The sequence below is a fragment of the Anabrus simplex genome, chromosome 1, assembly GCF_040414725.1.
Source record: "Anabrus simplex isolate iqAnaSimp1 chromosome 1, ASM4041472v1, whole genome shotgun sequence".
In the NCBI taxonomy this organism is placed as follows: Eukaryota; Metazoa; Arthropoda; class Insecta; order Orthoptera; family Tettigoniidae; genus Anabrus; species Anabrus simplex.
The window spans coordinates 1,249,492,714-1,249,509,230 of NC_090265.1; the positions used below are offsets into that span (position 1 = coordinate 1,249,492,714).

Here is a 16,517-nt window from a genome sequence, read left to right on the forward strand (position 1 = left end):
ATTAGCAGTAAGTTAATAGACGCAATCAAATGCATTTATTTTAACAATAGGGCCACAGTGAGAACTGATGGTAGAACAAGTTTTTGGTTGAGGGTAGTTAGAAGAGTTAGACAAGGTTTTTTTTTTAATTTTTTTTTTTTTTTACTACTTGCTTTACGTCGCACCGACACAAATAGGTCTTATGGCGACGATGGGACAGGAAAGGCCTAGGAAAGAAAAGGAAGCGGTCGAGGCCTTAATTAAGGTACAGCCCCAGCATTTGCCTGGTGTGAAAATGGGAAACCATGGAAAACCTTCTTCAGGGCTGCCGACACTGGGGTTCGAACCCACTATCTCATGGATGCGAGCTCACGGCTGCGCGCTCCTAACCACACAGCCAACTCACCCGGCAGACAAGGTTTTCATCTTTCACCTAGGTTGTTCGTTGCTTACATGAATCATTTACTGAAAGGTAAAAAATGGCAGCGAGTCCTTCAATTAGGTGGAAATGTAGTAAGCAGTTTGGCCTATGCTGACGAATTGTCTTCAGTGGAATACTGTGCTGAAAGCCTGTAATCTAATATCTTGGAACTTGAAAAGAAGTGCAGTGAGTATGATATGCATTCCAAGCATTTCCAAGACTAAGGTGATATCAGTAGTAAGAAACCTAAGAGGACTGAATGTCAGATCAGGATTACAAAACTGGAACAGGTAGATTATTTCAAGTATTTAGGATGTGTATTCTCCCAGGATGGTAGTATAGTAAGTGAGACCAAGGTGCAGCAAAGCTAATGCAGTGAGTTTGCAGTTGTAGGAAATTGGCTTCCGGATGAAACTATATTTACACGAGTCTATTTTCAGACCGACTTTGAGTTAAAACTGGATGAACTTAAGATACCGCATTCATAAGGTAGAAATAATGGACATGAAAGTAGCAGGAAATATTGCTAATATAAACAGGTTGAATTAATGACAGGAGGGTACTTAGAATGAGGAGATAAAGGCTACTTTAGGAATGAGATTGATGGATGAAGCTGTAAACCCAAACAGCTTTGATGATGGTGTCATGTGAGACGAATAGAGAAGGATAATATAAGAAAATATAGGAGTATAGGTTAACTAGGAGAATAATGAACTTGGTCATAGAGGATAAGGGAAATAGAGGTAGACCAAGGCGACAATAGTTAGACTCGTTTTTTAAAGATTTAAAAATAAGAGGTATGGAACTAAATGAAGCCTGAGAGCTAGTTACAAATAAAGCATTGTGGAGGTGTAGTTAATTCACAGATGCTTGCAGACTGAATGCTGAAAGGCATAACAGTCTATAATGAAACTATTATTGTTATTAAAACTACACATTATAAATTAGCATATGAAGTACAGTAAATTAGGTACTCAAGACTTATACAGCATAAACAATCTGTAACTGAAACTTACTTCTTCATGGCATAATCAGAGACAAGTTTGCTATCCAAACCAGCAGGAACACTAATAGTTGTTACTGTTGGCAGGCGAATACAAGGACGCTTAACAAACAGCTCTAGACCTAGTTCTGTAATACCAGCATGCAGCTGTTTAGCACACGACTGATGCCTTTCCCAACAATTTTCCAATCCCTCCTCTGCTATCAAAGCTAGTCCTTCTCGCAGTCCACAAAGAAGAGTAGATGAAATAGTATGATGGTACCTGAAAATAAAAGCTGATAAAAAAGGTAGGGAAGTAACGCCTCACTGTATCAGCACAGCAAAGCTAAAGTGTTCTACTGATTCTTAAAAAAAACACATTATCATCTGAATGTCTTCTAGGTGCGTCTGAGAGCAATAAACATCCATATAGAATGAATACAAATGGCTGGTATGTTTACTGCTTTACAGTAATCTCCCAATATTTTGTGTGTGGGTTTTCTGGTTTGTGGGTTGTTCTGCAATCCTAAAAAATTAATTTAAAAAAAAAAATAAGTAAAGGTACTGTAGTGTACATGTGTACATACTTTTTCCTACTTTTTAACTAGACTTTCTCTGAGATAAGTTGCTAAGAAATATAGTTAATAAATACTGCACCACATTATGATAGAGTGACATATCCATTGTTATTGGTCTAATGTGTGTGTGAAAATTGAAAATTTCAATTGTTAGTCAGTCATGTACATGGATGAGATGGCCCATAGGTATCATGATTTGATATTATAAACTAAATTAAGGCATATGAGAGTATTGAAATATACACATTGTCAGTCTGGTGTAGACCGAAAGATTTCAACATTGTCAGACGTGCTCACGACAATCTGTCACCAAGAGTTAAGCCTGTCGTAATGGGTGATATATTTCCTTGTCAAAAGATAAGAGGATTAAATCAAGAACTCAGAACAACAGTCCTGATTGCTACGAGGAAACGAGGGAGCATTTATTCTTGAACAAGGGTGCAGTCCATGCGTCACGAATACGGAGAAATTTTCGCAATAAAGTTTCCCGTGCCTCCAGGCATATTGTTGTTAAGTTGTTAGAGGGAGATATCTAAATGAACCACTGCATTGTTAGCCAATGACAAAATTTGTAAAGGACTTGCAGATGTGCCAACATGACAGAAGTCAATATGAACTCCAGTTATCTCCAGTTATAGTAATAATTAAAATATTCCAACCACCAAATTGAACAGATGGGATTTTTTAGATATTATCCATATGTAGATTAATTGTTTGATGAATTAAAATATAGAATTCTAGGAAAAGACCCACACTGTATTGCTATTGGTCAGCAAGATCACACCAGCATAGACGCCGACTTAGCACACGAAAAGTGGAAGACAGAAATCAAGTAATATCTTCGTGATCGCCGAACGATATGAGATCAGAATACGACATGTGAATGTGTATCACCAGTTTATTAAGTGGGATAAATTCAGAGATCCAAATCCACCTGCAAGTGCTGATTTAGGATAACTAATCCCCCACCCTCTGGTATGACTGCGGATGACCCAGGCAGGAAACCATATCGTCCATAAATAACAAGGAGTGGAACCTCACATCATCAGTCATTTGAAATAGTTTGGAATAGTTTGAGACTTTGACACATTGACTCTGCAAGTCAGTACCTCAGGACGCATTCTAAGTCTGTTAGAGCTGAAAGTACGTGAGTCGTTATGAGAGTGAAGACGAACAGTGAGATTATTCATAGTACCGAGTGTAAATAATCAGTATAACTGTATGTTGAAGTTAATACATTTATAAAGGTTTTATGTGATTGAAAATAAATAATTAACTGAATGCCGATAGTACCTTTTGTAGGCAGTGTGCGGAGCCTGAAGTAATAATTTCAAGATAGACGGTGAAACAATTATCTGTAGCAGGGAACTGTAGGAGTGAGACGATCACTAGACGGCCTAGAAATACGTCAGGAAGTGCCGGGTGACTACCGCAATACGTGCCGGGTCGAATAAAACAACACATCGTCGTAAAGTGTCATAACTTGTGGTTCGGGGTCAAGAAAAGAAAAGAATTGTGAAAATGTCATGGGTCTTTAGGCACCTATAAGTGTTTTTTTTTTTTGTATCAATCATTGTAAATTCATTAGTAAGGTGTTAATAATGGGTAATCGCCCAGAAATGTTTTGTTTTGTTAATATTGTAAAGTGCGACATGATGCACGAGTAAACCAACATGGGGCCATGAGGTTTCTCATTCGCCACGAGACAATGGAATTCTACACAGGAATGAGTACAAATTTTTTTATATATTTGGGGATGTTATCGCGATAAGACGGGACTCAGTGTACATTTATCATGGTTACATAAAGTAACACATGGATCGCTTCCCGAATCCATGATTTATTTAAGGTAGACGGACAAACTAATTTACATTAACGTAATTATGGATTAGACTAAATAATTTAATATTTGTTTGTTGTATATAATGTAAATATGGGATATATCTTTCAATTAATGCATGCTGTTTGTGAATAGTTTGATTTAAGTTCATTTCAAGTGTTAGATTTTTCTTTTATGCTAACCAAGTTTATTTTGATTTTTCAATCACTGCGGTGATTATTGGTGCCTTAATTAGGCATATTTGTTACCAGACATCCAGATATATGAAAGTGCCGGAGTGTGTAATTTTGTGTTTGTGTATGAAGGTCATGAAAAATAATAATAATAATAATAATAATAATAATAATAATAATAATAATAATAATAATAATAATAATAATAATAATTTGTGTTTTTGCAAGTTAAGGTGGAATAATAATAAAGTTTTGTGAGTTGGCCAATTTATGTACATTAATAATAATAATAATAATAATAATAATAATAATAATAATAATAATAATAATAATAATAATAATAATAATAATAATAATGCTTTGTGCATTTATTGGTGAAATTAATAATCAATGTGAAAATAACATGTGGTCTAAAAGACTTTAATTCGGGCAGTAAATTTTATTTTTACGTAAATTTTTGATTTCACATTTTTGGAACTCTATAATAACCATATAATTTTGTTTAGAAGTGATAGAGGCACATGTATAGGATGGGCATGATATGTTGAAAGCCCAGAGTGGTTTGAGCCCATTTTTGAGGTTGGAAGTCGTGCGGGACAAAAGTCCAGCATGAGGTGAAAATTGAGCCGTACTGCTTTTTATGATGAAATAGATAAATCTCGAGGCCTAAGATGATATAATATGCCAATTCCGGTGTTATGAGTAGCAGAATCCATGCACCAAGGATTAATTAGTGGATTAAATGTTTGAAGAGTTCCAGTGGATTAAATGGACTTCAAATGAAAAGGAAAGAATAATTTAGCAATCACAGCCATTGGATGTGTTTGCCCAGTCGCAATGTGCCATGGGATTTGAGATGTGTCTTGGGAGGACATGGTGTCCCCATAAAATTAACGGCAGTACGAAAATGAAGGTTGCGGTTCCAAGTACCGTGGTGTCCCGATCAATGTAAGTCGGATCTTGGTGGTTCATAAATGGACTCAACATATGTGACTAAATTATAAAGAGTGGAAATAAAAATATAAAACTTTCAATTTAATAATAATAATAATAATAATAATAATAATAATAATAAATAATAAATTTAAATAATAATAATAATAATAATAATAATAATAATAATAATAATAATCCAAGTGAATCTTGTCTTAAATCAATTGCTTAGTTATTAAATAATAATAATAATAATAATAATAATAATATTAATAATATAATTTGAAGAGGAATAATAGGTAGAAGTTATTAGATTATTTTGATAATAATAATAATAATGGTGAAATAAATTTAAAATATGAAATCCATGAGGAATAAGTGATATGCTAATGATAATCTCCACTGATGATGATGATGATGATGATAATAATAATAATAATAATAATAATAATAATAATAATAATAATAATAATAATAATAATAATAATAATCAAAAGTTGAAGGAGCAGAAGAAGAAGAAGTTGCAATATTATTTCTGAGAATAAAAATAATGATGAAAGGATATTAAAATATATAATGGACGGTGATTCAGTGTTACGAATATGATAATCTCTAATAATAATAATAATAATAATAATAATAATAATAATAATAATAATAATAATTTATAATTTATTATGAAACTGATCATTAATTTGTGCGGATTAATTACGAGGAAAAACGACCCTTCATTTGAAATGTTGGCAAAGGTTAGCATATAATCATCCTGGATGATAAATGATAATAATCAAGTATATGATAATTGAGATAAATGATAATAATAAAATAATTGATGGTAATCACAAAATATGATAATGATCAGATAATGAATGATAATGATAATTATTTAATAATCATAGGAAGATATGATAGGGACAGTCGTCATGTGTCGAATTGGTCGGAACCAGATGTTGGTTTTCCACATGGGAGAATGTTAGCGGTATGTGCGAAATAACCCACGGACGGCACATGTCTTAATTGTGCGAGCATAAATAAGTAACCTTTCCATACGTCTTGTCGTACTGACAAATGTAAATATTGAAATAAGCTTTGAGTTGACGAGCTACATATGGCATGTTTGTAAATCTGGTTATATTAGGCTAGAGTTTGTCCGTACAATTAATTCCCGTTTTAGATACGATAACATTTCCATAGTGGGAATCCGGCCTACTAGAATGTAAATACCGGTAGTGACTCATGTCCAACGGAACGTGGAGATGACAGTAAATAGTTACTCTCATGCCCACGTCTCCGAAAGAAGATCTCCAGCGGTGAAACGTCTACTCATACGGACGTGGATTCGATCCCCAGTGACCAATGGGGCAAATTCACCAAATATTTCACACTACCAGAGTAGTGAGGTGAATCCAAATTTATGTATTCTTTTTCAGGATGGAAATTTCTAAGTGTAATAATTGTCATCACTTGCAGTGTGTGAATTAAGTAAATAAATTTCTCCTTATTGCAATTTCAATAGAAAACAGTTTTCATATCTTTTTATTGTAGTTAGTCCAGTATGCCCATGAAATTTAAGTTGTCACTTCCCAGTCCTATTGTGGAGTCTATAATTAGCATCTATGAATGAGCTGTCCCCCTTTACCTTAATTTGCATGCCCTGTTCATCCCTGTGTTCATTTGGTGCACCTGTATTTTTTTTTTATTGTTATTGATTAAATTTTTTTTTAACATCTTTTACAAACTGATCACCACTGAGATTAAGGCTAGTCTGGGACTCAGGAGATGAGCGGGTGCAGTATAGTCTTAAATTTTATCTTTTCATTGTAGAATGACATTTCAACAATCTGTTTTAACAATAAAACAATAATTGAAAGTTAAGTCTCACATGTGGAAATAACCACACATTAGCAGCCACAGTCACTGTGGCCCAGAATGAAACTGCAGAGAATTCTTCCACAGTGAAATGAGATGTTCAGGCAATTGGAGCAAACGAGGAAGTATGCCCTGTGCAGGAAAGACCACATCACAAAGATTTTTGCTAAGCACTATCAAATGAGATATTTTGGCATATTTTCCAATGTGGCTGCTAAGCAATGAACTAGATAACACTTTTTATTTAGTTTTACCTAGTACAGTGAAGTACATAAAATAAATTTTTTACTTTTAGATGTTAATTAATTTAAGTACAATATTTTTGCTTGTTTGTCAATATCCATTATAATTTGTTGTGCTATTTCCTTGCACATTTAACTGTAGTTTTAGTCTTTTATACAGTAACTAGCTTTTACCTGCGGCTTTGCTCGCGTGGATTTTGTAATTTGTTAAAAGTAATCATTCCTCAGTTCTGTACCAAGACATTATCTGAAAACCTCTAAAGTATAAAAACTCACTGAAAAATTGAGTTTCATTTACCCCAGAAACTCTTTGTAAACCACGTTTTTGGTATTGGCTTTTTGAGCTAAGATGACTATGCAACATAGAACTATACATATGAGAAACAGTCTTCTCGCAAGTCAAAAAACAAAACAAAAATGTTTCTTTATTTTTAAAGGAGATTCCACATACCAATTTCCACATCTGAAACCTTCAATTTTTGAGATGTAAGTATCCCCATAAAAAGAATTCAACCCCTTTATCAGTCCTTCCTCACCCCGACCCCCACCTAAGTGGATTTCCCAAAAACAAAAAATATACATTTTTTAATTTCTAAAGGAGATTCTAAATATCAATTTTCACATCTGTACCATCTTCAGTTTTTGAGATATAAGTATCCTCATAATAAAAATTCAACTCTTTTTTCACTTCTTTTCACTCCCGTTAAGTGCCTTTTCCGAAAATAAAAAATTACATGTTTTTAAAGGACTTTCCAAATAAGTTACCCAGTTTCATGTCTGTAACATGTTAAATTTTTGACATAAACTCTAGTCTAGATATACCAGTACTCACTTTCAAATTTCACATGCTTTTTTGACTCTGTGCATGTCTTTCTTTACTTTGAAAGAAGAATCCAAATACAAATTGTTATGTCTATAACATTTCAGTTTCTGAGATATAAGTATGCTCATAAAAAAAAACTCAACAACGTTTTCAGCCCCCACCCCCATTTAGTTGAATCCCCACCAAATCTGTGTTTCTTCATTTTTAAACTAGGTTACAAATACCAATTTTCATGTCTGTAACCTTCAGTTTTTGAGATATAAGTATCCCCATAAAAAGAATAACTCTTTTTTCACTTTTCACTTCGTTTTACCCTTCCCCTTAAGTGAATTTTACAAAAACAAAAAATACATGTTTCTTTATTTATAAAGGAGCTTTCAAATACCAATTACCGTGACTGTAACATCTTCAGTTTTTGAGATATAACTTATGTATCCTCATACAAAGAATTCAACTCCTTTTTCACCCCCCCACCACAACTTGATTTTCCCCCCCAAAATGCATGTTTCTTTATTTCAAAAGGAGATTCCAAATACCAATTTTCACGTCTGTAACATCTTTAGTTTTTTTCGATATAAGTATCCTCACACAAATAATTCTACTAATTTTTCAATTCTTTCAGCCTCCTCCCCCCTTAATTGGATTTTTCAAAAACTAAATACGTACTTTATTTTTAAACAAGACTCCAAATACCAATTTTTCACGTCTGTAACATCTTCAGTTTTTGAGATATCACTATGCTAATAAAAAGAATTCAACCCCTTTTTCAGTCCTTTTTTACACGTTTCTTTATTTTCAAAAGAGATTCAAGATACCAATTTTCACATGTGTAACATGTTCAGTTTTTGAGATGTTCTGTACATATGCTCATTTTAAAAATTCACCACCCTTTTTCGGTTCCTATTAAGTGGATTTTCAAAAAAACAAATTATCTATGTTTCTTTACTTTTACAGGAGATTCCAAATACAAATTTTCATGTCTATAACATGTTACATATACTGTAGATATAATCTTTTTAAAAATTCACCCCTTTCGTCACTCCTGTTCACCTCCCACTAACTCGATTTTCCAAAAACAAAATATATGCATTTCTTTTTTTTTAACGGAGATTCCAAATACCAATTTTCATGTCTGTAACATCTTCAGTGTTTGAGATACAAGTATTCTCATAAAAGGTATTCCACCCCGTTTCAAAACTTTCAAGTTTTTGAGATATAGACATACTCATTTAAATAATTAACCCCCCTTTTCACCCCCTTAGCAATGGAATATCCAAAAATCCTCCTTTAGTGAGTACCTACACTCTAATATAAATGTATTCCCAAAATTTAATTTCTTTATGTCCAGTAGTTTAGGCTCGGCAATGATTAATCAATCAGTCAGTCAGTCAGTCAAGACATGTTATTTTATATATATAGATTACATTCAATAAAAAAGCTAAGCATATTTGCAGTTTACCCACCAATGTCCAATGTTTATGTTTCATGTATGATTAGATTGTAAATATGTTATTTAAATCAGGGCAACCCTGCTTTCTTTACAGCCAGGGTCATTCGACTCGCGACTGGTAAACGGATCCAGTACACTAGAGCTGAGGTGACATCTAAGCAAGCTTGTCAATGCATCTTGGTTCTCTGCACTGTGCACTAAAATGCTTCTTCTTACACTGTCTATGGCTGATTGCATCAAAATCATCACTTTGATGCAACAGAACATGAGAGAAGGTGACGTTGCCAACATTGTTCTCATGAATCGAAGTGTTGTCTTCAGGTTGTGGAAGCAACTCAAGACCAATATATACATACATCCATCTTCACAAAGATACCCTACATGCACAGCTACTACTCTGTGCCATGAGCTTTGATACACTGCAGAAGTTACCCCATGATGGGGTGCTAAGATTCCTCAAGACTCTTCCACTTCTACAACATCATTAGGTGGCTTGTGTTTGATGGGCTAGAGCACATCATACTTGGACACAAGATTAATAGTCCAGAATGTTGTTCACAAAAGAAGTGCAAATTGGTTTACTGTACACCCTGACAATAATTCTCTACACATATGGAAGGCAAGAGGAGACAATGAATCACTCTTAGCAGAATGTCACCAACGGTTTGGAGGTTCAGCACTATTCTGGACAAGTATCATGTTCGGCCACCATACACCACTAGTTCACCAAATGAATATATGAACAATATAATAAGTTTGTCTAAATTCGGTAGAGTAAATATACAAACACAAGTAAGTTCGCACTATCAACGGTCTATGACCAAACATAATGCACAAGTGAGTAAAAACAGATATGACCGAGCAAGTGGCTGTGTGGTTAGAGTCGTGCAGCTGTGAGCTTGCATTCAGAAGACAGTGGGTTCGAACTCCGCTGTCAACATCCCTGAGGATGGTTTTCTGTGGTTTCCCATTTTCACACCAGGCAAATGCTGGAAATGTACCTTAATGAAAGCCATGGCCACTTCCTTCCCACTCCTAACCCTTTCCTATCCCAGCATCGCCATAAAAGCAGACTGCGAATAATAATAATAATAATAATAATAATAATAATAATAATAATAATAATAATAATAATAATAATAATAATAATAAATTTCTAAAAATGTATTGAACTTATCGAAGTATGTGTGCTGTGTTGCCAAATCAGTTACTAAGAAACCATCAGTTGATCACCAATAATGTGAGTACAACAGTTTTTAACTCGGCTGGTAGAATTTACTTCCAGTATTATTATTATTATTATTATTATTATTATTATTATTATTATTATTATTATTATTATTATTATTATTATTATTATTATTATTATTATTATTATTATTATTATTATTATTACTACTATTAACTCCACCTTGTGGCCATGATCATTAAGGCATTGAAGTCTAAATGGCCTGACACCGTGGTTAACGGGTTAGAATGTTGGCCGGCAGTGTAGGGGAGGTGGCGGTATACAATTTCTCATCACAAGATTGCGTGCCAAAAGCCTGGATTCAGTTCCAAATCTCTCTGCAGTGCCCATATGGAGTGAGGGCATATGACGCTGTTGATGGTGATTCATTTGTCGGATGAGGACATTAAGCCTTGAGCAGACCCCTTGGTGCTATTCGAGAGGAGTAAGGTAAGTGTTGGCACCGAGTTTCACCCTCTCCCTCTCCCTTCCTACTATCATATATCACAGCATTCATTACATCTCATTAACTCCTCTGTCTGACTCATTGGCTGAATGGTCAGCATACTGGCCTTCGGTTCAGAGGGTCCCGGGTTCGATTTTCGGCCGGGTCGGGGATTTTAACCTTCATTGGTTAATTCCAATGGCCCGGGGACTGGGTGTTTGTGCTGTCCCCAACATCCCTGCAACTCACACACCACACATAACACTATCCTCCACCACAATAACACGCAGTTACCTACACATGGCAGATGCCGTCCACCCTCATCGAAGGTCTGTCTTACAAGGGCTGCACCCAGCTAGATATAGCCACATGAAACTATTATTAACTCCTCTGATGAGCTTGACATCAGGAAGGGCATCTGGTCATAAAAACCCACCACAACAGATTCATCTCATCTCATACCAGACCCCATTGAGAAAGGGGTCAAAGGTTGGACAAATTATTATTATTATTATTATTATTATTATTATTATTATTATTATTATTAAGACAGTGGTTGAACTTGAATGTTACGTGAATATTCAATTTCATCTTGTTTTTTATTTCCTTTTCTCTTCCCAAAATCTCTTCATTCTTTGTCTGTGTTCTTGTTTCTTTTGTTCAGTCCATACTTTCCCTGTTTTTTTTTACTCTCTTTTACTTCAAATTTTCCATTCTTAATTTTATTTCTGAATATGTTTTTTTTCATTTATCATTGCCTTGCTGATACCTGCTTGTTGTAGATCATCTGTTTCTTTCAGCCAATTGTTGTTCTTTATTGAGCTATTAGCTACATCAAAAATTATCTTTGTGAGTCTGTTGCTGTCCATTCTATGTAGGTGCCCATAGAACATTAGTCTGCGTTTTCTGATCATGTTTGTGAGTCTGTCTGTATATTCATGTAGTTCTTTAGTTGGTCTCTTCAACCATATACCATCTCTGTGTATTGTTCCAAAAAAAATTGTGAGTATTTTGTGTTTTATTTTTTCTGTCTCTATGATACCTGATTTTCCAATTGTGGTTGCTTCTGAAGCGTAAAGGGCTTGTGGTAGTACAGCTGTATTTTAGTGCCTGAGTTTATCCAGTCTTGATATGTTTCTTTTATTGTAGTGTGTCCATGTGTGTTTGTAGGCTTTCTGAAGTTTGTCTGTTCTGTCTGTGTTGAATGCCGTATTTGATCCTCCTATTTGTATATATTCCCCTAGATACTTGAATTTTTCTACTCTTGTGATCTTTCCATATTTTGTGTGCATGGCTTGTGTATTGTTATATTTTCTCTCCATATACTGTGTTTTCTCATATGATATCTGAAGACCTGTTTTGATAGAAATTTCGTGTAAGTATTCCAGTGCTTCTTGTCTTTTGTTACTAAGTACTGCCAGGCCATCTGCGAATGCCAAACATTTTATAATTGTTCAGTTTGCACACGTTCTTCCTAACTGAATTCCTTTTACTTTATCTTCCCATTGTTTGATAATTTTTTCCAAGATTATTATTATTATTATTATTATTATTATTATTATTATTATTATTATTATTATTATTATTATTATTATTATTTAACAAGTACCTGATACCCCACGCTGTAATCAATCAATCATGATTGATCTGCTTTTAGGACTGTTACCCAGGTGGCAGATTCTCTATCAGTGTTTACCTACTCTATTCTTAAATGATTTCAAAGAATTTGTAAATCCCCAGTGAGCAGCTATTAGGATGCCATGCACTAGATTTTCCTCTTCTTCTGTAGACAGAACAGGGTGCCCATGGAATTTCTTAAGGGTGTTTCTTATTTACCTTATATTCTAGCGATAGGAATTTGGTAAAGCTCCATGACTTCTTGTATGATAACTTCCCTTACCGTATAGCCCTAACAACAACCTGAAGTATTTTTCTATCATAATTGCTTATCGGCTGTACACCAAACACCTGTTTATAATTGTGTGGTGTGTCAACATTCAGGGCCTGAACACCTCTCATTTCAAGAAAAGTTAAACAGTATAACAACTACCATCACCACTGGTAGCAGACTCACTTACACACTGGAAAGCACTCTCACAGATTAAACAATCATCACTGATTAGCATTTAGCACTGCCGCCCAGGTAGCAGATTCCCTACCAGTTGCTTACCTAGTCTTTTTGTTCAAAGGACTTGGAAATGTATCAACCATTCCACTTTATAAATTATTCCAATCTCTAATTCCTCTTCCTATACATGATTATAGGCTGTGCATTGATCTCTTGAATTCCAACCTTATCTTCTACTTTTAAAAGCTCCACTCAGGCTTATTCATCTACTAATGTAATTCAGTGCCATTTCTCCACTAGCAGCTTGGAAAATTCCACTTAGTCAAACAGCTTTTTCTCCTTACTTCCAAGTCTTCCCAGGCCAAAGTTTGCAACATTTTTGTGATACTACTCTTTTGTCGTAAATATCCCTTAACAAATTGTGCTACTCTTTCTTTAGAACTTCTCCAGTTCTCTAAATAAGGATATCATATCCAGGGGCCATGCTCTAATATTGAGGTCGTACCTGAGATTTATACACCCTTTACATTCCTTTACTGCAATCCCTAATAATAATAATAATAATAATAATAATAATAATAATAATAATAATAATAATAATAATAATAATACCGTATTTCCGCAAATAATCATGCACATTAAAAAAAACTGGGGTAAGAAATTGGGGTGCAGGTTTTATTTGCGTCAAGCTCAAATCTAGCGGGAAATATCATTGCTGTTAAATACGATTTTGTTCATCAGTATAGTACTGACAACCCTACATATACATTAGTAAACAAGACTTTATATTTTAATGTTAATGAAAATAAAAATGTCTGCATAATGATGAATCATGGCTTTATTTCTTATTTTGCTGAAAATAGGAAATTAGGAAATTGGAGTCTCTCCGGTGTAATCGTCTGTTTCGCTTTTCGCGGCTCTACTTCAGATGACAGGGTGGCCGCTGCCTCAGCCAGAAGCATGCTATAAATGGTCCCCGTCTCAGTGATCTGTCAACAGGTGATGACAGCACTTCCCATCTGACATGCCGCTAGCCGACCTTTACCCTCCAGGCCGCGCCGTCTAGAATGTCAAAGCGTCTGGAAATGGTGGACTGCGCCTATCTTGCATGGGCCGAAGTGTCATTCTTCTGTGTGCATCAGTTGAAGTGAATCACATGTTAGAGATGGCAACTAAAGGTACACGCTATAGGTCTTTCACGGCCAAAGAAAAGTTGCAAATTATAAAAGACGCAGAAGAAATTGGAAATCGTGCATCAGGAAGAAAATAACGACGTGGACGAGAGCTGTATTTGTAACTGGTGAAAAAATAAATTATGGCTTCAGCAAACTAGTAGTAATCGCCGGGCATGTTGTGGACAGAAAGCAAAGTTTCCTGAGACTGAAGCAAGATTATGTGCGTATATTGACGAAAAGAGAAATTCGGATGTGCTGTTACAAGTGAAATGTGCCAACTTAAAACCCAATCGATTGCAAAAGAAGTAGGTGTTACGGGATTCAAAGATAGCCGTGGATGGCTTTCAGGATTTCATGTTCGTCATGGCTATAGTTTTCGAAGAGAAACTACCATCGCACAGCGTCTTCCAACAGATTATGAAGATAAAATTCTGAATTTTCACAAATATGTGATCAATTTATGCAAGAAAACTCTTATATACTTTCACAAATAGGCAACGTAGACTAGACACCAATTTTTTTCGAAATCCGCTTGATTGTAGTGTAAACAAAAAAGGTGGATCCAATTCATGGATAGAACTGGCAGGAATGAGAAGCAAAGGTGTACAGTTATGCTTTGTGTAACCGCAGATGGAAGAAAACTGCCCCCATACGTCATGTTTAAACGAAAAACAATTCCAAAAATAAACGTGAAAGGCGTTATCATAAAAGCTCAACCCAAAGGGTGGATGGATAATAGCCTAATAGCAGACTGGGTGAAGCAGGTTTGGCAACGGCACCCTGGAGCATTACTAAATCTCAGAAGTATGCTTGTTTTAGATAGTTTTCGCGGGCACACTACTCAAGAAGTTCACGATGTTTTGACAAGGAGTAGAACGGACTTGTTAATAATTCCAGGAGGTCTAACATCCGTTCTCCAATCACTTGACATGTGCACTAACCGGCCTTTTAAGGCGGCAGTGAAACAACTGTACACAGGTTGGATGGCAGACGAAGCGCATGAATTTACCCCTACTGGTAAAATCAAGTGGCCAGAAGTGAGACAGATTTGCGAATGCATAAAACGTGCTTGGGATTCCATTTCTCTGCAACTGGTGGAGAAGAGTTTCAAGAAATGCGGGATATCTAATTCGCTGGACGGAACCAAGAACGATGTACTGAGGAAGAACGATGACTGTGACAACGAGGAAGACTGCGATTCTGCCAGTGATGACGAACGCTAAGAAGATTACAGGTAAGGGAGCATTAATGTACAGTATCTTTATTTCATTTATATTGTGTATTTCCATGCAGTTTTAAGATACACAATTACAATTCTGTTTTTCTAATGCAGGATGCCGGACGCTGCTGCTACAATCGTAGTATAATATTATGTTTGATTTTCTTTTTTTCTTTTTTTTTTTATGTGAATCCTGCACTTTGCTAACTTATGTACTATTTATAATTTGTATCTGCTACTGTAATGTATGTACTGTTTGTATCTTTTATTTAAGCCGTAATAAATCGTGGAGTGATATAAAATGTTTGTTTATGCTTATGTTACTCCTTCGATGCAAGGAATTTTAGTTCATTTCATTTTTTTAAATGATCCTTCCTAAAATTAGGGTGCGGGCATTATTCGTGTGAATACGGTAGTAGTAGTAATAATAATAATAATAATAATAATAATAATAATAATAATAATAATAATTCCAGTAGTGATAGGATGTAATGGTATTATACCAAAGACACTACACAGGAGCACTGAAGCTCTTAATCTCCACCCTCTCACTTACAGAAAATTACAAAAAAGCAGCAATCCTGGCCTCTTGCCATATAGTAAGGAAGTTTATTGGCATGAACCATCCACCATATAGCCTACAGAGGACTAATGAAAATCGTTCACTAATAATTTTGACCATTTATGTACGGTATAGTAAATATCTGTCAAGTTTATTTGTCAACAATGTAAGTATATACTGATATGTATGAATCATATGTGCGTATGTACTAAATAGTACTTCTTCCATGTACATTGTACCAAAGAAGCTCATAAACCCAATTATAAAATTGTGAATTATATATAATAAAATAATAATAATAATAATAATAATAATAAATTTTGAACCCTCCAGTCTTTACAGTGAAAAATTTGTACAGTAATAAACTTTGCAACTTTTCCCATTCACCCATTTGTCGCTACTAACAGCACATCAGCCTGGCAACAATCAACGTATACCATGGAATATGCAGCTCATTATTTGAACAACAGTATACCTATAGAGCAGGATATAATTTGTATCTGCCTGGTGGCTATCAAGCAAGACAGGTA

At 34.9% G+C, this 16,517-nt stretch overlaps 1 protein-coding gene across 1 annotated transcript in view; it reads right to left on the reverse strand.

Moving 5' to 3' along the window:
* LOC136858247 (alanine--glyoxylate aminotransferase) overlaps positions 1-16,517 on the reverse strand; it is a 98,873-nt gene that overhangs the window by 3,400 nt on the left and 78,956 nt on the right. Inside the window, exon 6 of the mRNA XM_067137647.2 lies at positions 1,417-1,665. Coding sequence (XP_066993748.1) covers positions 1,417-1,665 — 249 coding nt within the window. The remainder of the gene's footprint in view (positions 1-1,416; positions 1,666-16,517) is intronic.